Source organism: Ovis canadensis, chromosome 9 (assembly GCF_042477335.2).
Source record: "Ovis canadensis isolate MfBH-ARS-UI-01 breed Bighorn chromosome 9, ARS-UI_OviCan_v2, whole genome shotgun sequence".
Lineage (NCBI taxonomy): Eukaryota > Metazoa > Chordata > Mammalia > Artiodactyla > Bovidae > Ovis > Ovis canadensis.
Genome location: NC_091253.1, coordinates 104,950,488 through 104,976,028, shown reverse-complemented (window position 1 = coordinate 104,976,028; position 25,541 = coordinate 104,950,488). Strand labels below are relative to the sequence as shown.

Here is a 25,541-nt window from a genome sequence, read left to right as displayed (position 1 = left end):
AACCCCAGCTTCACCAGCCACCAACCCCTTAAGTTAAATTTCTGAGCATTGGTGTGTGCTAATGTGTAAAATAATACATTCGTCTTGCCAAGAATAACCTATGTAAAGCTCCTAGTGGCCCCGGAATTAGAATAGCCGTATGTTTCTTTCCAACAGGCTCTGAAAGTGTTAGCACTGTAGTGTCTTCCTCTTTTAAAATGTTTCCTTTTACTGTTTCTGGACACAGAGATACTTGACGGCTCAGATGGTAAAGAATCCGCCTGCGATGCGAGAGACCTGGGTTCGATCCCTGGGTCGGGAAAATCCCCTGGAGAAGGGCACGGCAACCCACTCCAGTACTCTTACCTGGAGAATTCCCATGGACAGAGGAGCCTGGTGGGCTACAGTCCATGGGGTCACAAAGAGTTGCACATGACTGAGCATATGCATATGCACGCATGCATATGGACACTTGATAAATGAAAGATCCCTTATCCATTTCTTCTCCAGACCTGGTTTTTTTGTATATAAAGTGAGGCTCTAAATGGTCATTTTCAAGCTTACATGCAGGAAGCTATGGAGGCCTCTGATTCCAGACTTGGCACTAAGTGTATAATGGATGTTCCTTCTTTATCCCCCTTCCAGACTGAGGTCTGATTTTCCTTTCCTATGGAGTTGTGATAAAAATTGTAAATCAGAGTACATTATGTAAAAGGGTTTCCCCTGGTGGGTGACTCAAGAGACTCAGGTTCAGTCCTTGGGTTGTGAAGATCCCCTGGGGGAGGATATGGCACCCCACTCCAGTGTTCTTGTCTGGAGAATCCCATGGACAGAGGAGCCTGGCGGGCTACAGTCCACGGGGTCACACAGATGGACGCAACTGAAGCGACTGAGCATGCAGCATGCACATTATATGAGACGACTTTTATTCTTACCCCTACTTAGCTACCCTTTAAAGTCAAGTTCAAATGCCACCTACTCCAAGAAGCATCCCTGGATTGTCACATCTGCAACACTCACCCCTCCTCCAGCCAGAAGGATAATAACGCAATCAATGGAGAATTGTCAAACGACCTTGGGTGTGGTACTTGAGTTTCCCACTATCAATAAGTATAATTCAACAATATACAAAGCTAAGCAGAGTTCTAGCTTCTACAAAAACATACTCGGAGATAAAAAAAAAAATTCAGCAACATCAGAAGAGGTCTATTTATTCCAGTTTTTAGACAGCTTAAACCTGTCCCACTGAATTTTCTGCCTTTGTTCATAGTCATGTCTGTGCTCCTTTTTAAATGGTTTTCCTTAAAATGCACTGTTCGTGAATAATCTTTCTATCTGCAACCTGTGCTAACAGGTTTACAGCAACCAGGGAGCTGTTTTCTCCCAATTGCATTTATATTCAGTGAAAATCTTGAAATATTTTCAAATATATATTGGTGCTAAATGACATCTCCTCTGTCTTAAATTAATAATGGCTGGTTTTAATATCTACGATTGGATCTCCCAATATAAACCCATATTGCATGCATCTGGGCATGTTTGGTCTGCTTATTGAATTGTTGTGACCCTAACCTGTCACTCAGACTCCTCAGTGCATTTTTCTGATGAGTTCTTCCAGTGCCCTTTCTTCTTGTTACAGCGCATTCTGCTTCATGCCACCGCTTATGGACTTGTTCATGCCGCAGTGTTCGGTGGGGTTAGGTTTATGCCACAGTGTTCGGTGGGGTTAGGTTTATGCCTTCGCTTATGTACTTGTTTTATGCCGCAGTGTTTGGTGGGGTTAGGTTTATGCCGCAGTGTTAGGCTCCGGAGAAGCAGATCCTCTGTCTGGGGGATGGAGCAGTGGGCCGGTAGTCTCTCGGGCTCGATGACTTCTGATATCCAAGAACAGTGTTCCAGAGCAGGAGAGCAGCTCAGAGTGTTCTCAGCAACACATGGCAGCTAGGATACAGGTCCTGCAGAAAAGGGTCTGCTGGCCCACGACAGCATCCACTATAGCGGCCTGAGACTTTGTTGCTCTTCAGCATGGAAACCGCGTTCTGTTTGTCCCTGCAGTCTCCAGCAGCCTGACTCCGTGTGTCCTAGAGGGAAGCCACTAGTTTGTGCAACTGAATTGCCCAAGATCTGGAGGAACTGCCCCTTGGGTTTGCCACCCATTTTAATCCACTGCCATTTGTAACAGCAGATGCCATTAAGGGCCCCGAGCAGCAGAGAGCCAGGCTGTGTGAACTGTAGGAAACGGACGTGGAGCTTACGTTGCGCGTTCCAGGATCCAGGTGCCTTGTCAGTGTGAATGCTCTCTAAGAACCAAGTGCTTAAGTTCAGAATCAGCAAATAACACCTTAATGTGTGCTTAGTCCTCGGTCGGGTCCCACTCTTTGCGACCCTTTGGATTGTAGCCCGCCAGGCTCCTCTGTCCATGAAATCTTCCAGGCAAGAATACGAGTGGGTTGCCATTTCCTTCTTCAGGGGATCTTCCTGGTCCAGAGATGGAACCCAGGTCTCCTACATTGCAGGCAGATTCTTTATCATCTGAGCCACCAGGAAAGCCCCAACTAACACCTTAAGATAAAGTAAACATATCAGAGAGCAGAATTTCAGTCTGCTCCACTCAGCTCTTGAATGATTGTTTCTTTAAATTTTAAAACACAATGTATAACACAATGGCTAAACATGAGAAATTATATAAAAGAGCAATAAATGAATAATAAAGGTCTATTTCTCCATCATCTTGAGTTTCATATCCACTCCCAGAGCTAACTACCATTAACATTTTCTTGGACTTCTGTCCATGAACTGTAGTAGCTACACAGGCATATATATCTATGATTGTATACACAAGTAACCACAGTATATGCGCTGTTCTCTATTGCTTTTTAAAAATAGATAGTAGATCTTACAGGCCTCTCTACATCAAGACATCTGCATCTATCCATTTTTAAATGAACGTAAAGGTGCCTTACGATTTCTTTAATCTGTTCTCTTTTATTGAACCTTTAGGTTGTTCCTAGTTTTCAGCTCTTACAAGTAATATTTTTGCCATCATAGATGTCTACCGTTACATAGATGTTTTTCTGTGTATTTCTTTACATACATGTTCTCAGCACTGTTTTTTGAAAAGATTGTCCTTGCTTCTGAACAGAATGGTAATGTGGACGGTCAATGTGGGTACCAGATACCCTACATCTATACTGAATAATTGCGTTTCTTTTGACTAAGATATGCTTTCGCAGTCTCTGTTCATTTGTTTCCCAGCCTCTTCCCCAGAATGCACCTTATAATCAGAAAAGATAGACGTTGTCATAATCGGAAAACCTGAGAGCCATTCTGAAGTTCAGGCCATCTTAATGGCAGACTGTAAAAACCACGCTGGCACCTAAGGAACAGACAACTATTATCCGGGGAATGTAAGAGGGTCCTGTGCTGCTGGTCCAGCGCGCTCTCCGAAAGCCGCAGCCCGCCGGGACCCTCAGCGCTGACCGAGGCTCTCTGTCCCCTCTCTGCTTGCAGTGAAGTACATGCGCGAGGCCACCCCCTACGTGACCAAGGGCTCGCCGGTGTCCGAGATCGGCTGGGAGACCCCGCCGCCCGAGTCCCCGCGGCTCGGGGCCGGCGCCCCGGACCCGCTGGCGTCGCAGCCGCCGTCCTTCCACCGAGACCGGAAGAGCATCCCGCTCAGGATGTGCTTCGTGACCCGCAGCCTGGCGCTGGCCGACCCCGAGAGCAGGTATGAGTGGGCAGGCCCCTCCGAGCTGCGGTCCTCGGGCGCAGCTCCGCGAGCAGCCTGTGTGTCAAGCGCGCCCCCCTCCTCTCTTCTTCCCTCCTCCTCTCTCCTTCTTCCTTTATCCTCATGAGGAATCTATGTGTTAAGCTCTCCTTCCGGAAAATGTTGAATCCATGGAGTCAGGATCTTTTGTCTCCTCGCGGGTCTGCCTCTGCCGGAAGCTGGGCCAGTTTCTCAAGCGCTGAGCCTCAGTTTTGGCTTCTGTAAAATGGAAATAATTGAAATCCATACTTCCCTGAGTTATGAAGACTGAATGAGGAAATCCACGTGAAGTAGCTAGCCCAGAGCAGCCATCCATGAATACAGGCCGTGATACTGTGTACTACTGATGTCGGGTGGCAATAAGCATGGGCTTCCCCAGTGCTCAGTGGTAAAGAATCTGCCTGCCGTGCAGGAGCTGCGGGACTGTTCAGTCCCTGGGTGAGGAAGACCCGCTGAAGGAGGGAATGGCAGCCCATGCCAGGATTCTTGCCTGGAGAACTCCATGGACATGTAGCTTGGTGGGCTACAGGCCGTGGGGTTGCAGAGAGTCAGACACAACGGAAGGGAGTGAGCACCCGTGCACAGGGATAAGCGTATCAGCCTCCCTGGGGCCCTCATCTGTGCCCTTGGAAGGTTCAGGGAGAGGATCTTCAATGCTGTTTTCTGCTCTGAACCTCTCTTTATTCTCAAGAGAGGAAACAGAGAGGTTTGGATCCAAGTCTAGGATGCTGTTTCCCAAAGTCTGTGCGTGACTTCTTTGTCACAGCCTAGATGCATAAACCAATCCATGGCAATCAGGAGTCCAGGCAAGATGAGCAAATATTTGGGGTCTCTCTTCCCCCCAGAGTTTTCATCTCCTCTGCACAGAAAATGTACATCTGGAATGAAAAGAAAAGAAGTGTAGAAAGGAAAGAGGGAAACGGAGCCGGCGAAGGGGGAATCTTGGTGACCTTTGCATCCACATTTAGATGCTAAAAATAGACAGCTCTCCTGGCCCTTATTTATAACAAGTGTGGGACAGCTGTGACCCTCCCAAGGAGGAAGTACTTGGCTAGGTTCAGGGCTGCTGGTGGGGAAAACCCAAAGGAAATAGAAACAAGGAGAAAGTGGCCTCCTTGGCTCCCAGCTCGGTGCTGTTTGGTTCTCTTCCCTGTGAACTTAGGCTGAAGAAGCTGCTGGCCCTTCTGACCCCAGCCGGCTGCCCTCTCCTCGGTCAGGGATCAGAGATGGGCCTTTGTATGAGACAGCCCACCTCTGCAGAAGAGAGCAGAGGAGGCGGGGAGGGCGGTTCCGAGCGGGCCCCGCCTGCCCGGTCCGCCCGCCTGCTGCGTTCCTGCTGCCTCGGGGCCACAGCGCGGCCGCCGCACTGACTTTCCTCTTCCCTGACTTTTTTTACCCACCTAGTCAGAACAAGTCCTTTCTCCCAAGAGTCTGAGGTCTGAGATTTCAGATCTGATGAATTCATAACTTACCCACTGCCGGTCTTGTGCCGGGCAGCATGCTAGTTACTTTAGCCCTGACACTGCAAAGTGCCCACGCCTTCGGGTGTGCCTAGCCCACAGTTTTTTTTTGTTTTTTTGTTTTTTGTTTTAATGGTCTATCTAGGGTTGCAAAGATATCTGTGAATTAGTTGCCACATTGACTAGCTGGGAAATTTCACGTTAAAAAGCCAGATTTCTGCTTTTTTAGAAAAATCAGAAGATCTAATGATATCCTTAGGCCTACATTGCTGCAGGCAGGGCTCCAATCTGTAAAGATCCCAGAAAAGACCTCTCCTTCCAAAAGAGAAGAAGCTCTTCTCATCAGTCCTAATGCCTTACGCTTAAGGGATTCAGTGTAACACCTGCCTGCCTGTTCCGTTTCCGCCTAGTCCTTGAATTTGTAACCATGCTTAGACCTCTGCGTCTCAGTCATCATCCCCATTCCACAAAGATAACTGAGGCTCAGGGCTCATATAAGTCCCTGTCTTCATAACTAGTATGTGATACAACTGGGATTTCATCTTGTTCCCATAGAGTGGGTGACAGTGTTAGCTTACCGTTACCAGAAAAATACAGAGACTAGGAAACTTGGGCTGTCTTGGAAGTGGTTAATGCATTGGGGAGAGGGTTTGAGACAATGTCTAGGGTTCCTTTCATCTGTGGACTTTTATGCTATCACGTTTCTCCCAAGCGTTTAATTACCTTTTAAAGACTCTTTGGCGAGATATCAGGCTTTAGTTCAAAAAGCTTATTTTATTGAAGTACAGTAGATTTACAATGTTGTGTTAATTTCTACTATATAGCAGTTATTCAGTTATATTATACATATATACATTCTCTTTAGTATGTTTTCCATTATGGCTTATCCAAGGATATTGAATGTAGTTCCCGTTTTTTAAACTTTCATGTTGGTGCTCTTCAGGTTGGTCTCTGGTGAGTGTATGTAGGGCCTCCTACACGGTGAGGGAAAGTTTGTCCTCTGGGATGTGAGGGTGTGACTGCAAACGAGAATCCAGCTAAGCCAGAGGGTCCAGGAAGGGATTTTGGTCCAAACAGATCCAAAACTGTTGACGGTAAATTAACCGTTCACAGCAAATCTGTGTATCATGTCACCATGATGCAAACTTTACATGTCTTATAATTTTTTCAATTATACCTCATTAAAACTGGAAAAAAAAAAAAAGACTAGGTGACACTGGTTGAATAAGAGAAGAAAAGAAAAAAGCAACAAATACTCTGTGGAACTCCAGTCACATGCTAGGCAGAGTCTATTACACCATTCAAAAATATGGATTTTGCAAGACTTTCTTGGTGATTCAGTGGTTAAGGCTTCCAGCTTCCCAGGCATGAAATGCAGGTTCGATCCTGGTCTGGGAACTAAGATCGTGCATGCTGTGTGGCACAGTCAAAAAAATTTTTTAAAAGAAATATGGTATAGGGCTGGGCAGATTATACAAGGCAAATGCAAGCTAGCAATGAAAACAAACAAAAAAGCATCAATTTCTCTTGATATATGGCAGGGTAAAGTCCAGACTGAAAAAGTGCAGAACAGGACAAAGAAGGACTGACTTATGCTTAAGGTCAGAGTTCACAAGAAACAGATCTTTCAGCAGTTCTGAACGCACATCAGGTGACAGAGCAGCCTCTGCAGCAAAACCTGCATAGAGTGCAAGGAGAGACAGAAGCTCACTAACATTAAGTGGGTCAGCACACTGCTCTCAGCCCAAGACAGGGCAGTTGGGCAGAAGATAAACAGAGGCACAAAAGACCCAACCAGCATAATTAAGGGAGGTCTGGGTACATCACAGTGTTTGTACCCTGATAATAAAGAATACAGTTTTCTTTTCAAAGCTTATAGAACATTCCCCAGATTAACCACAGATTAAGTCCCCAAAAATTCTGTAAGTTCCATAAGGCAGAAATAATGCAGACAACATCCCCTAATGATTGTGGAATGAAACTAGAAAGTCAGTAACAAAACCAAAGCCCAGAAAGCCTTTCTTCATGGATTTTTAGAAAGCTCTCTCTGAGATAAACAGCTCTTGGGTTAACAGGGAAATAGAAACTGAAAGTGAGGCTTTTTAAAAAGTAATAAAAATAATGCATATGTTAAATATGAAAGGGAAAGAAGGAGAAAGAGAGGGTCTTGACGTGTATCAGCTAACTCTGTGGTGGAATCTTAGCTCCATAACTTATGTGTGAATTTAAGTATCTCATTTGGTCCAAATTCCCTTATGTCACAGGTGCTCTAATCTCTGGTTCAGATGCCTGTGCGCGCTCAGTCGTGTCCGACTCTTTGCGACCCCATGGACTGTAGCCTGCCAGGCTCCATGGGATTCTCCAGGCAAGAATCCTGGAGTGGGTTCCCATTTTCTCCTCCAGGGGACCTTCCTGACCCAGGAGTCAAACCTGCAGCTCCTGCGTTGGCAGGCGGATTCTTTACCACTGAGTCACCTGAGGGGCCAATCTCTATTTCATAGACAGTGAGATTTAGTTCAGAAACAAGAACTGAAGCCAGCAAGAAATCTGGGACTCAGACCCAGGCCTGGCTGACACCAAGCTCAACCTCTTAATCAAGATACCCCGTTGCTTCCAGCTTTTAGCACGTGACCCGTAAGCACCATGACCAGGAATTAACGGTCTCCTGGCTGCTGAAGCCTCAGCTTCTCGGGGCTAATCCCCTCGGCTGGTGAGAGTTTGTATTAAAAGCTCTAATGTTCAATTTCTCAAATCAAAACAGCCTTAGAACAGCAGGTAGCATTGCTGCTCTTTCCGTGAAAAAGGCCTCCCAGCAGGCACTGAACCCACGAGAGTACGTCACTGCCAGCGCTGCTTGTCGAGGATTGCGGTAGTTTTTTCTCTTTGGATCCGCCTCTTAAATGCCTCTCGTGTTTCCTGGCCCCCGCTTTGCCTTCATGGCCACTGCCCTCGTCCAGGCCCAGACTGTTCCACACCCTGGAGACCGTGATCTCCAGCCTCCGGGCTGAGGATCTGAGGATCCATGGCAGTGTCAGATTGGAAACAAAGTGCACAGCAAATGCCACACGCTTGACTCGTCCTGGAACCACCCTGCCGCCACCCCTGGCCCATGGAGAATTGTCTCCCATGAAACCGGTCCCTGGTGCCAAGAGTGGGCACCACTGGTCTGCGCTATTTGGGCAGATTTCTACTGGATGCTTCCCTGGGGGCTTGGATGGTAAGGAATCTGCCTGCAGTGCAGGAGACCCGGTTTCTGTCCCTGGGTCGGGAAGATCCCCTGGAGGAGGGAATGATTACTCACTCCAGTATTCCTGCCTGGAGAATCAATGGACAGAGGAGCCTTGGTGGGCTACAGTCCACGGGGTCACAAGAGTTGGACGTACCAGCAACTAACACTCTGACTACTTTCCGAGTTTCTAGTTTGCCCTCTGTCATGCCCGATGTCTGCCCTACTCGAAACGTGCAGAATCTGTCCATTTGGTCAAAACGGCTTCCTGTCGCCTTCACTAGTATTGAAGCTCCTCGGCACCGTGATTCTGCATCTCTCCCGACTGTCCAGCACTGCTGCCCCTGTAGTTTATGCCCAGGAGTGCTTAAACACCCATGCCTGCCCTGCACTCGCCTCCCTGACAGCTTCCGAGTACCCTTCGGCCTCAGCACATAAGCCTTGTGTGTAGATCCGTTCATGACAGCGTCCTTTATAATGATTTACGATTGTTTCTAACGTGATTACCCAGTTCCGAAAGCCAGAAGACCCTTGAGGTCTGGGATGCCCCAGCTTCAATATCCCAGCTTTCTAAAAATTGTTATGAGGAGAGATAAGCAGCCAGTGGTAGAGGACATGGAGGGAAATATTGAGAGTAGGTTCACCTGAACCCTCACATACTCTTGGCACCATTGCTCATTCTCCATGTTTTCTGTACATTTGAAATTACTTCTTAAAAAAAAGTTAAAGACCTGCACACTGCCAGAAAATCTCAGCTTTCTAGAACATTGCTTGATCCAAGAAGGCCTTCAAAAATACATGCCATGTTAATAACTGATAAATGGCATATTTACCTGCCCATCTGGAGTATTCTTACCTTTCCAGAAAGTTCTTTTTAAACAATCTTTCACTAAATAGTCTTGGGAATAAGAGGGAAAACACCATTCTATCCTGCCAGGCTCAGCAAACTTAAATCAAGAGAGTTAATTACCCGAGACTATTACTGGTTAAAAGCAGGTGAGCCAGTAGGGAGGGTGGGGTGTAGAACTTTGTTCATGACTGTGCAATACTAACAGTAACGGACCCCGCAGTAGGCCTTCACGGGTAAACTGCGGAGCAAGGGCCCAGCGCTCTTGTTCAAAGGTTTCCTTACGTGCGCGCCTCTGCTGGCTCTTCCTGGCCGCGCGTGCTTTCTCCAGCTGCAGTGGGCGGGGCTCTTCTCGCCCGTGGGGCGGGGGCTCTCGGTGAACGGCCTTCAGTAGCTGCTCATCGGCTTAGTCTTATGTGGGATCTTCCCGGACCAGGGATCCAGCCGCATTGCAAGGCAGACTCTGACCCGCTGGACTGCCAGGGAGGCCCGCAGCACACGCTCTTTTTGTGTACATCTCTGTCTACTGCGTACAAGTGAAAACTTCACAGGAAGCGTTGCTGTGGTCCCAAATGGAAGAGCTCCACTCAGCACGCCGTGGTTCCGAGGGTACGGCCTGACAAATCCTATAGTGTGCACAGGTTCGTTCCCTCAAAGTTCCCTCAGTGATGTCACCACAATTCAGCACCCAGACTTCAGTCGCTCTGTCGTGTCCGGCTCTTTGCAACCCCATGAACCGCAGCACGCCAGGCCTCCCTGTCCATCACCAACTCCCGGAGTTTACCCAAACTCATGTCCACTGAGTCGGTGATGCCATCCAACCATCTCATCCTCTGTCGTCCCCTTATCCTCCTGCCCTCAATCTTTCCCAGCATCAGGGTCTTTTCAAATGAGTCAACTCTTCGCATCAGGTGGCCAAAGTATTGGAGCTTCAGCTTCAGCATCCCAGACTTCAGCCGCAGAGAATCAGAAACCTCCTTAGAGACACGGTGCATCCATCTCCAATGCCAAGGGGTGGGCACATGTTAACCAAACAAGTCAGGATTCATTTGTAACAGGCAGTACGATTGTCAAGCAGATGGAAACACTCATATAGGAGGATCCTCAGGTCCCCATTAGCAGCAGGCCATATTGGGAGACCAGTGTAAATAATAAGCAGAATACCAGAACTCCAAGTAACAAAAACACTGCAGATTTTCGAGGCAACCTAAGCAACGCATTCTTTCCGCACAGGCCAGCTCTGTGAGAAATTCAACTGTCACCAAGGTTATCAAGACGAGACATGCCAGTCGACCCTAAGAAATGTATTTTAGACGAGGAGCTGGAAGCCATGCCTTCCCAGGTCCAGAGGTCTTTGCCAAGTGTCTCCTGCCCAGTCGTGCCTGTCTCTCTGCGACCACACGGACTGTAGCCCGCCAGGCTTCTCGTTCATGGGATTCTCCGGGCAGGAGTATTGGAGTGGGCTGCCCTTTCCTCCTCCGGGTGCTCAACTGGGACTCCCGTCCCCTGGGTCTGTGTGTAGACGGGCTGGGGTTCCCCAGGCGGCTCTCCATTGCTGTCTTAGATTCACATGGTCTTATTCCTGATGGGATCAGAACAGCGGACTGAGTTTTTCCCACATGCCACACCAAGGTGAAAGGTCCCACATGCCACAGCTGAGGAGGGTTTACACGCCACACCAAGGTGAAAGGTCCCACGTGCCACAGCTGAGGAGGGTTTACACGCCACACCAAGGTGAAAGGTCCCACATGCCACAGCTGAGGATGGGTTACACGCCATACCAAGGTGAAAGGTCCCACGTGCCACAGCTGAGATTCTTCACAGCCAATAAATACATTGATTAAATATTTTCTTCAGAAAAGAAGACTATTGAAGAATTCCTGCCAGAGTACACGGTAGTACATCCAGAGTAGCATTCATGAGGTTTTATAACCATGCTCACTCCACAATGAGTCCTTGTTTGTGAACCATGTTTTTCCTGGTAAGAGGCTCTAAAGCACGTATTTTCTTGATTCTGTTTTCCTCACTCTTGGTTGGACACATCGTGGTGGCCTCATAACTGAAAATATCACCAGCAGATCATGATTGATGTTAACATTTTGGAAACAAAGAGAAAATGTAAAATCAAGTTATAATGGTGCTATCGTAAGTGGACATAGTTTAAGTATCTGAAACAGAGGCCCAGTTTAAAACCATTATCAATGAATAAAACTGTGGTGTCAAAGTTAGAAAATATGGGTTTGAATCCCAGTTCTGTCACTTATTGCCTTCAGCTTTAGGCAAAGTATCTAATCTCTCTGGTTCCCAGGTTCCTTATCTATAAGATGTGTTTTATTTTAAAATACTGACCACATAAGAGTGCTGTGATGGTTAGATGACTTAATGTAGATATCCTGGCCGCATAACCACGGCCTAAACACAGCTTTCAACCAAAACATCCTCATCCCTGGGTACAGGAGGGCTGGGGGGAGAGGGTGGGGGATCTTTCCAGCAGAGAGGAGATTCTGGGTCATCTCGCCAAGCTGCTGAGCAGAAGTTATTTGTGAGACATCCTTTCACAGAGGGTTTTAGCCTGTTGAAACGAATGGCCTTCTGCAGAAAGGTCAATTCCAGTTTCCTATCTCCTGGGCTCACCAAATCTTAGCTTTCATCTGTGTATCTAGAAAGACTTCCACCCACCCAGCATTCCCGGGCACCACCCCACCCACAGCCTGGTTCCAGGAGTGCTCATGGTCCGCTTGAATGCTCACCCCTTAGTTTTCAAGGCTCAATACCTAGGAGGCCTTGTCTTTCTTGCCAGCTTAGCATTACATTAGAACCTAAAAAAGCCAGCTTGTCCTATCACCCTGTACCCCCGTGTCCAGGTGTTCACCACAGAGGGTCTCTGAGTTGGCGCTGACCACCTTTGTGCTGGAGCTGGAAGCCTCCTCGCAGGGCTACGGAAGTGCGTGTGGTCAGTCGTGTGTGTCCTGAACAGAAGTCACTGTTCTAGTTTTCATCCTGTTTAAAAGAACAAGCTTTACTGTCATGTGGAAAACTGAAGACAAACGAAGCGAGCACCAACCTCTGGACGGCCCACCACCGCCCCCTGCCCGTGTGGGCTCCCCCACTGCCTAGAGCACCAGTTGGGCCTCGCTTACTGTCCGTCTGCACCTGTCCATTGATCTCCCTGTCTCTCCGCTCTTGTTTCTTGCTCTGGTTTGGCTGCGCTGGGTCTTCCTTGCAGTGTGCAGGCTTCTGGGCTGCACAGCGTGGGGCCTGCAGTGACTGGGCCCAGTGTCTGAGGCAGGAGGGCTGAGGCGCCCTGCAGCACGTGGGATCTTAGTTCCTGACCAGGGGTCGAACCCACATCCCCTGCATTGGGAGGCGGATTCTTAACCACCTGGACCACCAGGGAAGCCTCTGGTCTTGTTTCTTACTTAGACAAGTCCAGTGAAATATTTTGTTACTGTAGGGAAAATGTGCATAAAGCAAGAGATGGCCTTGGTGTTTGTTTTGACTGTGCTCACATCCTGCATTTGGGAAACAGAGAGAATTGAATGTAAAGTGTATTTCAGCAAAAGATGGTTGGGAAGAGGGCATTCAGGGGGCTGGGCTGAACCAGTCAGAGGTCTGACACAGGAAGCCCTAATCAGTTATGCATGTGTGTGCGTGGCCGCTCAGCGTGTCTGACTCTCTGCGACCCCATGGACTGTAGCGCACCAGGCTCCTCTGTCCATGGGATTCTCCAGGTAGAATATCGGAGTGGGTTACCACGCCCTACTCCAGGGGGTCTTCCCAGCCCAGGAATCAAACCCAGGTCTCCGCATTGCAGGGGATTCTTTACTGTCTGAGCCTCCAGGGAGTTTTCTGTATAATTTTATTTGTGTGTCTCTTGTTGGCTGGGCCTTCGCTGCTGCGGGGTCTGCTCTCCAGGCGCCGTGTGTGGGCTTCTCGTCGCAGCGGCGTCTCTTGCTGCGGCCTTGTGTGGGCTCCAGGGTGCGTGGTTTCAGCAGATGCGCCCCTGTACACAGGCTCAATAGCTGTGGCACTCCAGCTCAGTCGCTCTGCAGCCTGTGGGGTCTTCCCAGATCAAGGATTGAACCCATGTCTCCTGCATTGGCAGGTGGAGTCTTTACCACTGAGTCCCCAGGGAGGCCCAGTGATATTGTTTTTTTCTCACATGCTAGTAAAGTAATGCTCAACATTCTCCAAGCCAGGCTTCAGCAATACGTGAACTGTGAACTTCCTGATGTTCAAGCTGGTTTTAGAAAAGGCAGAGGAACCAGAGATCAAATTGCCAACATCAGCTGGATCATGGAGAAAGCAAGAGAGTTCCAGAAAAACATCTATTTCTGCTTGATTGACTATGCCAAAGCCTTTGACTGTGTGGATCACAATAAACTGTGGAAAATTCTGAGAGAGTTGGGAATACCAGACCACCTGACCTGCCTCTTGAGAAATCTGTATGCAGGTCAGGAAGCAACAGTTAGAACTGGACATGGAACAACAGACTGGTTCCAAACAGGAAAAGGAGTACGTCAAGGCTGTTTATTGTCACCCTGCTTATTTAACTTCTGTGCAGAGTACATCATGAGAAACGCTGGGCTGGAAGAAACACAAGCTGGAATCAAGATTGCTGGGAGAAATATCAATACTCTCAGATATGCAGATGACACCACCTTTATGGCAGAAAGTGAAGAGGAACTAAAAAGCCTCTTGATGAAAGTGAAAGAGGAGAGTGAGAAAAAGTTGGCTTAAAGCTCAACATTCAGAAAACAAAGATCATGGCATCCAGTCCCATCACTTCATGGGAAATAGATGGGGAAACAGTGGAAACAGTGTCAGACTTTATTTTGGGGGGCTCCAAAATCACTGCAGATGGTGACTGCAGCCATGAAATTAAAAGACGCTTACTCCTTGGAAGAAAAGTGTATGACCAACCTAGATAGTATATTGAAAAGCAGAGACATTACTTTGCTGACTAAGGTCCGTCTAGTGAAGGCTATGGTTTTTCCTGTGGTCATGTATGGATGTGAGAGTTGGGCTGTGAAGAAGGCTGAGCGCCGAAGAATTGATGCGTTTGAACTGTGGTGTTGGAGAAGACTCTTGCGAGTCCCTTGGACTGCAAGGAGATCCACCCAGTCCATTCTGAAGGAGATCAGCCCTGGGGTTTCTTTGGAAGGAATGATGCTAAAGCTGAAACTCCAGTACTTTGGCCACCTCATGTGAAGAGTTGACTCATTGGAAAAGACTCTGTTGCTGGGAGGGATTGGGGGCAGGAGGAGAAGGGGATGACAGAGGATGAGATGGCTGGATGACGTCACTGACTCGATGGACGCGAGTCTGAGTGAACTCCGGGAGTTGGTGATGGACAGGGAGGCCTGGCGTGCTGCGATTCATGGGGTCGCGAAGAGTTGGGCATGACTGAGCGACTGGACTGAACTGAACTGAACTGAAGAGTACACAGTGAGACAAAGCCAGGCGGTATGCCTCCTCGCATTCATAACAGACCTAAGAAAATTTGTAAGGCACTTCCTTTTTAAAGTAATTTTAAATGAAAGTTTAAATATTAACAAAATAATAAACGCAGATAGTTTAAAAATCAAGTAAACCTATTTTATAAAAATGCAATATGTTTTATCATTAATCTACAGCCCCTTTGTAAACTAATGCAGAGTCTCATGTCTGAGATCTGGGAAATTTTCTTTTATTATTTACTGGATAAAATTCTCCTCTGTTTCTTTTGCTCTCTCTCTCTGTTTCTGCTGTTGGAGGAGTATTGGGCCTCCTGGATTAATTTTCTAAGCCTATTTCCTTCTCTTTGCCATGTTTTTTTGCTCTATTTTTTGACCTTTCTCATGACTGTGTCCTGTTTGCATTTCAGCTATTGTATTTTAGCTCTTTTTGTTCTTTGAATGTTCCTTTTATTAAGAGAATTTTGTTCTTGTTTGGTGGGTGCCAAATTTTCTCTTACTTCTTGTAGAGTATCAATTCATTTAGTTTCTTTGCACTTTTTCCTTCTCCAGTTACCTTGTTCTGTCTGTTCGACTTCATCTTCCTTGCTGGAGGTTCTGCTCAAATGTCTGGTGATCATTGCTCTCAGTTCCTTTTTTACACAAAGAGACTAAGAAGCCTGTTGAAACCTATGTGCGTCGGATGTGGGGCTTAATCATTGGTGAGAATTCATGTACAGTTGTTGCTTGGTGAGTCAGCGGTTCTGAGACACCTTCCGATCCTGCGCATCTTGGCGTTTGGAAGTTTGAGTTACTTAAGGGAGAACCGTCCCTCCTCTTTCCTTGGCCCTGGGTGATGGGGAAACCAGGGAATATCTCTCCACGAGTCCTCTGAGCATCCCACCACTCAGCTTGCAGAGCTCGTGCAGGGTGCTTGTTTCCAGCCCCGTGCCAACCCCGGCCCTCTCCCTGGAGGTTCCGAGCCCTGCATGTTTGCAGAGTCAGGGGGCTCACACGTCACTGAAATCCTGTCTTCAGCTCTCTAAGCTATATCATTAAATTCCTTGCCTCTTGCTCTACTCCATATCAGTTACCTGGCTCCACTGCTGTCTGTATTTCAAACACATACTGAACTCTTGCCTGTCTTATTTTCTTGTGGGTTTTGTACCTATTTTGTTATCTTTTTACTGAGTTCTTTGAAGGGAGAAGATATGAACAGGGGTGGCCAAGCCACTGTTTTTTCCCTAATAAGAGCCCTTGCATAATTTGCATCTTTGTATACAACAGAATGTACTAAAGGCTCATTTTAATGAGCTCAAACAACATTTTCATAGTCTTGTTATTTTTAAGAAAATCAGTTTCCTTCATAGATACACTTCAGTACTGTATTCATCCTAATTATCATACATTTTTAATCAGTGGGAGATGAACTAGTAAGGCAAAAGGGAATTTAAGTATCTTTAGTTAGCCTTGAGAAAAAGAGTTGAGGAGAGGGCTCTCCAGGCATGATTCTGTGATTTCGTCAACACACGGTAAAGTGAGTTCATTTGAGTCCATTCCTGTTCCTCTAAATACTGTTCCAGGAAAATCTGTTTCCCCTTTCCTAAGAGCACTTTGAGACATTGAACTTGACCGTCTGGGTACTGAGAGATTTCTGCTGATGCTGACTCTCAATATTTAGGTCTCGATCCTTTGTTCTTGACATAGTAATTGAACTCCATTTGGTTTGCAAAAAGCTGCCCCAGGATTTTCCAGCTGAGATAATGAAGCCTCTGAAAATAACCCCAATGCTGTCATGCAGGCATTCTCTGTTCAAGCAGGCATCTCCTACCAGGGTGTGGGGACAGGGAGAGAGGGGAAGTTTCAGGAGCAGTCCCTGCCTTCCTCCCTTCAACGCACACATGGAATTTTATTTTCCTTAGTAGAGGATGGGCTTGGGGCACAGAGAGCTGCAGACACCTTCAGAAAAACACCCACTTGGGCATACGGGGCCTGTGTCTGTCGGCAGACACTCCCTCTGTTTCTAAACAACGCTCGAATGAGAGTTTTGACATTGCCAGTCCATTAGTACCTGGCTGAGATTGCTTTCCACTTTCACTTTTTAGAATGTTATTTATTTATTTGACTGTGCCGGGCCTTAGCTGTGGCCCACGGGGTCTTCAGTCTTCATGGCAGCATGTGAGATCTGGCTCTTGTTTTTGCTTATTTTTAAGTTGTGGAGGCAAACTCTTCACTGTAGCGTTTGGACCTAGTTCCCTGGCCAGGGATTGCCTGGCATCTTGGCCACTGGACCCCCAGGGAAGTCTCTGTTCCCTTTTCTTAATTTCAACTTTTAAATGAGTAGTTTGGGGTTCTTCTTTGCTAGATACTGAAGCTACAGCAGTAATAGATAGAGTTCTTCCCCAGCACAGCTCACCATCAGGCGGGGAACAGGGACAAGGACACTGGACCTCCGAGCAGTTCCATGGAAAGACACTGGGGAGATGAAGAGGGCTGTGGAAGCTGCCTCTCAGGACAGCTGCCTAATCCAGAGTCCAGGTTTTGGAAGTGGGTAGGCGGGGACAACGGGGAATGATTGTCAGAGAGGGTGATGTCTGTGCGGAGACCTGACTCATAAATCAGAAGTTAGTTAGGCCAATGGTTAAGGGTAGAGAGGCAGAGAAGGGATTCTTGGCAAAGGAAATAGTACGAGTCTAGGCACCAAGGCAAGAAAAGAGTTAGTTCTGTTGCAGAACTGGGAGAAGTCAGTCCTTTCTGGAGCTGTTGATGGGAAAACCATGTCAGGAGTCTGGAAAGGCTAGCACAATCGGGGTGAGCCAGTTTATGGTTGGGCTTTATCCTGGAGGGTCTGGAGCCATGGAACAACATAACAAAAACCTCTCAGGCCTCACAGTGAAGTGTGGATGGAAGCGGGGCCAGGACTGGAGGCCAGAGAGCCGCGAGGGGTTCTTGCAGAAACGGAGACAAGAAGCAATCCTGGTGGCTACTAGAGTAGGGCAGAGGCACTGAAGGGAAGCTGGGTGAAGCTGAGAGATTTTAAGAGAGAGAATCTGCAGGAGGTCACAATCCAGCGGGCCCGGAGGCATGAGGTGGAAGAAGGCGTCCAGAGCGCACCAGGACATGGACGCGGCGCCACGTGCTGTTTCCCCAGTTCCTGCCCCGGCCATCGGTGCATGGCACTGCGGATGGGTGTGTTTTGGTGCAGGGTTGGGGGTAGGCAGAGGCAAAGAACAAGTGTAGGTCTTTGGAGATACTCCCTCGTTTGAGAGTCCAAGTATGAGAGTACAAGAAGGGACCATTTCTCAAAGAGTGGACTGGGCTCAAGGAACCCACGATGGATGAAAAAGGACCCAGGGCTTAGGAACAGCGGGAAGCTGGTCCCGTCTCCGGGACTGAGGGGCAGAGGGAACTGCCGAGGCCCAGCGTCCTGGAGAAACGCGGTGCTCCAGGGAGGGGTGGGCAGGGCAGCAGCCTCAGCCTTTCTCCTCTTCTGTCCTTGAATCATCAGACGATGCTTCTGATCAGCTGCACCAGACTGGGGGCCAAGGCTGGGGAGCCTGAGCAATAGTTAGAGTTGACCTCTTGAAACACAGAGCAGAGCGAAGAAGGGAGAGAACGAATCTGGAGGCAAATACGGAAACAAAAATCACAGAAGTGTGTTTACACTCTGCCTTTTGAACATCGGTCTCATGTGTATGTGACAAGTGGTAACTAGTCATGAGAACAGTGTGCTTGACGTCAGCAGTTCGTTCCCTGACCGTGTTGGATAGAATCATCTTGGACAGGCCCTAACTGATATTCGTCGATTCCTCCTCATCAGTGGAGCTATGCCCTGTCTGAGGAGCTTCCCTGGTGGCTCAGACAGCAGACTCCGCCTGCAGGTCAGGAGACCTGGAGAAGGGAATGGCTGCCCACTCTGGTCTTCTTGCCTGGAGAATTCTAAGGACAGAGGAGCCTGGTGGGCTGCAGTCCATGGGGTTGCCAAGAGTCAGACACGACTGGGTGACTAACACAATTCAGAGGTTTGGTTAAGATTTCTTTTCACCACGGTGATGTGACCTGGATAAAGAGATGACAATTGAGAGGTTTAGAGAAAAAGACAGTTGATTTTATTCAGGCTGGAAGCTGCCAGAAGGGAGGCAGCTGCGTCCAGAGACACAGGGAGCAGGCAGGGCAGCGAACTTGAGAAGTGGCCTTGATGATGACTGTCGTCTCCTCAGAGAGTGCAGGGGTCTGCAGGCCCCCTCCTCAGAGAGTGCAGGGCCTCTTCCGCTTGACAGAGCTGGGGCTGGAGGGGCAGGTGAGCCCTGCTGTCCCCCTGCCAGACTGCTCTTGAGGGTGAAATCACCCCTGAAAAGGCGGCAGACGGAGCAGGGGGCGGGCGGTGCATTTGAGCAGCAGCCGTTGGTCAGAGGGAATCTTTGTAATGTTCATTTGCTCTCATCGAACGGGCCTTGTCATTTACCCTCTATGGACACACTCTGACTTGGAATTCAGCATGCTTTTTTCCCTAGAATAAAACCCTCTCCTCCGCTTCTGTTATGAAACACACAGCGAAGGCCAAGTAGTGTAATTTGTCTTCGTTTCCTGTGTTATTAAATATTCAGGCAAGTGGAAAATATTCCCTCGTGTTACCTGGAAACGAAACACTAGGCCCAGAAGTTAGAATTCTTGGAGCTGTTTTTCTCAAGCTCTCTGGTAATATATATATATTTTACTGGATGCGTCGTGTTGTCTTGAAGACGATTGACTTTGGCCAAGCCAAGCTGAGTTTCATTGCTAACATTTCTTCTTCCTCTCTGCATGATTTTGGCCAATTTACTTAGCTGCTTTAATTTTTTTTTCGACATATAAACTGAGGGTGACAGTGTCTCTATGTTTGTGCTGTTTTAGGAATGAAGCAACTTTAAAGTTCACGTGTTAGTTGCTCAGTCGGTCCGACTCCTTGTGACCCTGTGAACTGTAGCCCACTAGGCTCCTCTGTCCATGGAATTCTCCAGGCAAGAATACTGGAGCAGGTTGCCATTTGTGTGCCTAATTGCCTGGTGCATAGTGGTTACTTAATCTCTTCTAATTCCCTTTTTTCTTATCCAGAGATAACCACCCCTAAAAAGATTATCAAGAGATTCTTTCAGTGTCATGAAGATATGTTAAGAATTTTTTATGTAGTTTTATTAAGTGCTGGGAAAGCCCTGGGTGAAATGTTTATTATATTGGAAAGTGTAAAATAGCTATTTGGTAGATGAAAACCCTATCCTGATTTTATATGCTCCTGTCCGATACCACATCTATAGTAGCTGACAGTTTGAAGAAGTAGGTCAAACTGCAAATAGTATCTTTAGATTAATTTCTCCAGGAAGGAGTCAGGACTTGAATCACTAAGAAGGGGAGACTCCCACCGAGGCCACTTGCATTTTTATAAACATTTTCCAATAAGTCCTGATGGGAGAATGCTCTCGCTCGCTGTCAGGCATGCAGAGAAGGACAGTGATGAACAAAGCACATGCTCGTGCCAGAGTAGGAATTCAAGCCGAAGTGGCGCTGTGGCCGCCGCGGTCACCTCAGGGCCCTGTTGGCTTCAGGCTGCATCCGGCCTCCATGCTTCACAAATCTGCCGTCGTGTCTGTGCACAGAATTCTAATAGCGCTGCTCACGGTGACCAGCAATGGGGAATGTGTATTTTAGTCATTTTTTTTCTGGATCTGCAGGTGTTTTTCTTATGTTCCATCCATCTTTTCTTTTTGAATTCTTTATAAGATGGGAAATGCACCATTTTGAGGCAGATACTTAGAGCTTTTGGTGTCTGTGGAGGAGGGAAGAACTAACTAGTTTATACCAGTGTGGAGCCGAATGAACTAACCAAACCTCCTTTACAAACCAGTGTTCAGAGCAGCTAAGAACTGAGTTGCTGCTCCCTAGAAGTCTCTGTGTTTCAGTGGAAAGAGCTTGTGCCTTTGACAACAGAACCACTGAGTTTACACTCTGGCTCTTAAATCTTGGACACCTCATGTCACCTCTCTAAGCCCCAGTTATCCACCTGTAAAATGGGCATAATGAGACCTACTTTTCAGAACAGTTACACAAATTAAATGCCTCTCAAAATGAGATAGGCATAGCCTCTTAGATAAAGTAGGCTTTAGCAGGGAATACGTAAGACAACTGAATGAAAGTGTGTACCTTCTAGGAACATGAAGTGTTCTCTTGATTTTGGGAGAGTAGAATTTATTATAGAGTTCATTCACTTGAATTGCAAAGCTCAAATGTGAGACTTCAAACGAATTTATGCCTGGAGTTATTTTAGCTAAACCCTAAATTTCCTGAAAGTACATGTTTGCTCATTTCAGCAGTGAATAGTTCTTAGAAAGTTGTTAGAGGAGCCTGTGCATATAACAGTATTTAGCAAATGTTGTCAGTCACATCGCAGTGAAGAAAGAAAGCCAGTCTGTGTGCTGTGTGCTAAGTCGCTTCAGTCATGTCCATCTCTTGCGACCCATGGACAGTAGCCTTCCAGGCTCCTCTGTCCATGGGATTCTCCAGGCAAGAATCCTGGAGTGGGTTGCCATTTCCTTCAGGTAACTTAAACAGAGAAGGATTTAATATAAGGAATTCATTGTTTACCAGAAAATGGGAAGACAATAGATTGGGTCTCCCTCACTGACCCTCGGAACTCTATAGAACTGGTATAATCAGGAAAGTGGGGGAACCAGAAGGTTGCCCCTGAAACTGTTGAAGTTACGTAGTACCAGAGCAGTGATCAGGAATCAGGAAATTGAGCTCAGGGTGTGGAACTTTGCACCTGCCTCTGACACACGGGAAACTGGCGATTAGACACTGCAGCTGCAAGCCAGTTGCCTTTGCCCCTTCCTTTCTCTGGTGCCAGCCTGGCTTGCCAGCAATGGCAGTTAGAACATCAGAAGTATGTCCTTCTCTTCCAAATCTCGTGGGAATAGATAAACACTATATCTGAGATAACCTTATGTCTCTGGAACCCTAGCTGCAAGGGCCTCTGGGAAGATGGATGCGTTTTTTAAGCAGTCTACTTCATAAAGAGAGTGAGTGAGTCTGAATGAGCCAGGTCGCAGTCTCCAACCCCTGAAGTGTTGGGTGCATGGCAGGAGCTCAGACAGAGCTCATTCTGCTCTCTTCTTCTGTAGAAGGCTCAGAAAAAAAGAGAGAGAGGGGGGCGGGGGAGAGAGCTTAAAGGAAGTTCTGAGCCGTTATATGGCTCGTGGAATTATTGCAGCGGTAGTCCCTCGCTCTGGCTCAGCTCTGTCTTCTTTTATTTTTAGTGTTTACACATTCACTTGTTTGGCTACCCCGGATCTAGTCTCAGCCCACGAGGCGGGATCTGCTGTCTCACTGTGCTGTGTGGGATCCTCAGTTGTAGAATGCAGACTTTTAGTTGAGGCAGGTGGGATCCAGTTCCCTGACGAGGGATCGAACCCAGGCCCCTTTGGGAGCACGGAGTCTTAGACACTGTTTCACCAGGGAAGTTCTTTGGGATCAGTTTTGTAGAGTTCTGGAAATAGGTTATAGTGGCAGAGAGACTAGTGCTCACCGAAGAGGCTGTTTGTTCCTCTGAATTTCCAGGGCTTCTTATCGTTTTGTGACTAATTCTGGCTAACGAAATATGAGCAGAAATGATGGGCACACGTGTTCTTGGAGGCACAGCTACAAAATGGAGGCTTCCTGCGCAGATCCCCACCCCACCCACCTCAGACCCTTGTTGAGCGTAGATCATGTTGTTTTCGTGGCGTCCAGTTACGTTGGATAACTGAAATTTCAGGATGACTTAATACTGCCTTAAACCTCTCTCATCATCACTGGTGCGATCATCATATAATTGCACTAACCATTTGGTAAAGCTGATTGATACTAGGTGAAAGTGTTGGTCGCTCAGTTCTGTCTGACTCTTTGCTACCCCATGGACTAGAGCCCTCCAGGCTCCTCTGTCCATGGGGATTCTTCAGCAAGAATACTAGAGTGGTTGCCATCCTCCAGGGGATCTTCCGCACCCAGGGATGAAACTCAGGTGTCCCTCATGGCAGGAAGGTTCTTTACCTTCTGGGCCACCAGGGAAGCCCGTTTACTGGGAGACATCCACTCCCATCACTTCATGACGAGTAGATGGGAAACATTGGAAACAGTGGCAGACTTTATTTTCTTGGACTCCCGAATCACTGCAGATGGTGACTGCAGCCACAAAATTGAGACGCTTGCTCCTTGGAAGAAAAGGTGGGACAAATCTAGACAGTGTATTAAAAAGCAGAGATATTACTTTGCGACAAAGATCCGTCTAGTCAAGGCTATGGTTTTTCCTGTGGTCATGTATGGATGTGAGAGTTGAACTATAAAGAAAGCTGAGCGCCAAAGAATTGATGCTTTTGAAACTGTGGTGTTGGAGAAGACACTTGAGAGTCCCTTGGACTGCAAGGAGATCCAGCCAGTCCATTCTGAAGATCAGTCCTGAATATTCATTGGAAGGACTGATACTGAAGCTGAAACTCCAGTACTTTGGCCACCTAATGTGAAGAGCTGACTCATTTAAAAGACCCCGATGCTGGGAAAGATTGAGGGCAGGAGGAGAAGGGGACGACAGAGGATGAGGTGGCTGGATGGCATCACCGACTCTACAGACATGAGTTTGAGCAAGCTCCGTGAGATGGTGAAGGACAGGGAAGCCTGGTGTGCTGCAGTCCATGGGGTCACAAAGAGTCGGACACAACTGAGTGACTGAGCAAACCAGTAAATATTCTTTTTTCAACTAAAAATACCTTCAGTGAAAAAAAGGGAAAAAAGTAAATGGAATTTTCCCTTTCCCACTTTATATAGTTTTCAATTTAGAGCCTAAAAAAATTGCTTTTTTGTTTTCCCTATTTTTAGTCATAGGCATCCAAGTGAATGAGCATGACTTAGGTGCCAGAGGCAGGACTGTGGGGCCTTTTCACACTTAGAACATGTGAAAAGCCCTTTTGTTAAAGCGACTAGAGCTGTTGCTTTTGGGAACTGCTATTGCTGGTGGCCAGCGCACTTTCCCTCTGGGCCTAGAGGTCACCTTTGTTCAAGAGGAAGCACTGTCTCTGCCTGGCTCAGCAAAACTAGGTGTGACTGCAGCATAACCAAGTTCTGCCACAGTTCAGACGTCGGGGTGTGTGTGTGTTTGTGGCACTTCTGCCTTTTTAGATTATAATTGCACACTTGCACTTGAAGACAAGACCAACAACTTCTTTTTTCAGTCGTGACTTGAGGCTTGTGGGGTCATAGTTCCCAACCAGGACCGAGCCTGGGCTACCACCATGGAAGCATTGAGGCCTAACCACTGGGCCGCCAGGGAATTTCCATGACCACCAATGTTTCTTTTAATGTTTTTTGGTCTGTTATTTTTTTTCAAACTTTAAACTTGTTGCTTTGTATTGGAGCATAGCTAATTAACAATTTTCTGGTAGTTTCAGGCAAACAGCTGAGGGCCTCAGCCGTGCACATCCATGCACCCTCTCCCCCAGCCCCTCCCGTCCAGGCTGCCACGTGACACTGAGCAGAGCTCGCTGTGCTTACAGCAGGTCCTGCCGGTTGTCCCTTTTGAGTACAGCAGTGGGAACAGGACTTTCCCGGGCTGACTGTCCCTTCCCCCCAGCAGCCTTAGGTTCATTTTCCAAGTCTGCGAGTCTCTTTCTGTTCTGTAAGTCCAGCTGTATCATTCCTTTTTAGATTCCACACGTAAGGGATGTCATGCGATATTTCTCCTTCTCTGTCTGACTTACTGCACTCAGTATGACACTCTCTAGCGACCACCAGATTTTGAAGAACAAACTTGAAGCCTCTTCCTCTGTAATGTGCCTTTCCCGTTCTCTCAGGCTTTCATCTATATCAGATTCCTCTACAGTGATCCTCAGGCTTCTTTTCAATCCTGTCATTGAAGAACTGATGTGGAAAAGAAAGTGAGGTGACGTATGTTAAAGTGGCTCAGAATGTATGAAGCTGTAAGAATGTGAGAGAATGGATTTTCCTGGTGGCCCAGTGGTTAAGAATCCACCAGCCAACACAGAGGACCCAGGTTCAATCCCTGGTCAGGGAACTAGGATCCCACATGCGTCAGGCAGCTAAGCCTGTGAGCCGCAATTACTGAGCCTCTGTGCTCTAGAGGAAAAAAAGAATGTAAGAGAGAAACGTACCTCACTGAAGATGTCCACACCTCTTCGCCCCTTTGTTGGGGCCCAGAGACACTCAAGGCTTCCCCAGTCTGAGGCCCACGTACCGCCCTTCCGTGGCTCTTGCCACGCGGTGGTTTCGCGTTTGTTTGCGTCTTTATCTGACTCGCATCTGACTCCCACCAGCGGCCCGTCTGCCGCGGCCACGTTTGCTTTTGCTCATCAGAGACTGGCTCCGGGCAGGTCGTGAATGAATAGTCGCTGGATGTAAGTACTGCAATGATAGCTGTTGCTCTGGGGGACTGCTGTCATCTGTGGACGAATGGAGGAGGGGAAAAGAAAGCCAGAAGGGCTCACGAGCTGGGAGAGCGTTTCTCAAACCTTCCTTGCCCAGTGTCCCGATAGCCTGCAGGTGGCGACTGCTGGGCCAGACATGTTTTTAGAGTCTCCTCCACTCTGACCTCCGTGGTGCCTTGGAAGTCCTCAAGGTGCTCCTGGCCCCCAGATGGAAAGATTCTTTGCAGTGATTGCCTCAGTCAGTGCATTAGATTGCAAAAGCCCCGAGGCACCACTTATGAGAGGAAGAATACCCTCAAACCATGACCAAGGGGGGCACACCCATTTTATTCAAGGAACCTCTGCTGGCTTCTCTAAGAGTGGAATAGCTTTTACACACACAC

The 25,541-nt window shown here is 47.6% G+C and overlaps 1 protein-coding gene across 2 annotated transcripts in view; it reads left to right on the top strand.

The window, feature by feature from the left end:
- SNTB1 (syntrophin beta 1) overlaps positions 1-25,541 on the top strand; it is a 245,585-nt gene that overhangs the window by 102,743 nt on the left and 117,301 nt on the right. For both annotated transcript variants that reach the window (XM_069600771.1, XM_069600772.1), the window contains exon 3: positions 3,490-3,706. In XM_069600771.1, coding sequence (XP_069456872.1) covers positions 3,490-3,706 — 217 coding nt within the window. The remainder of the gene's footprint in view (positions 1-3,489; positions 3,707-25,541) is intronic.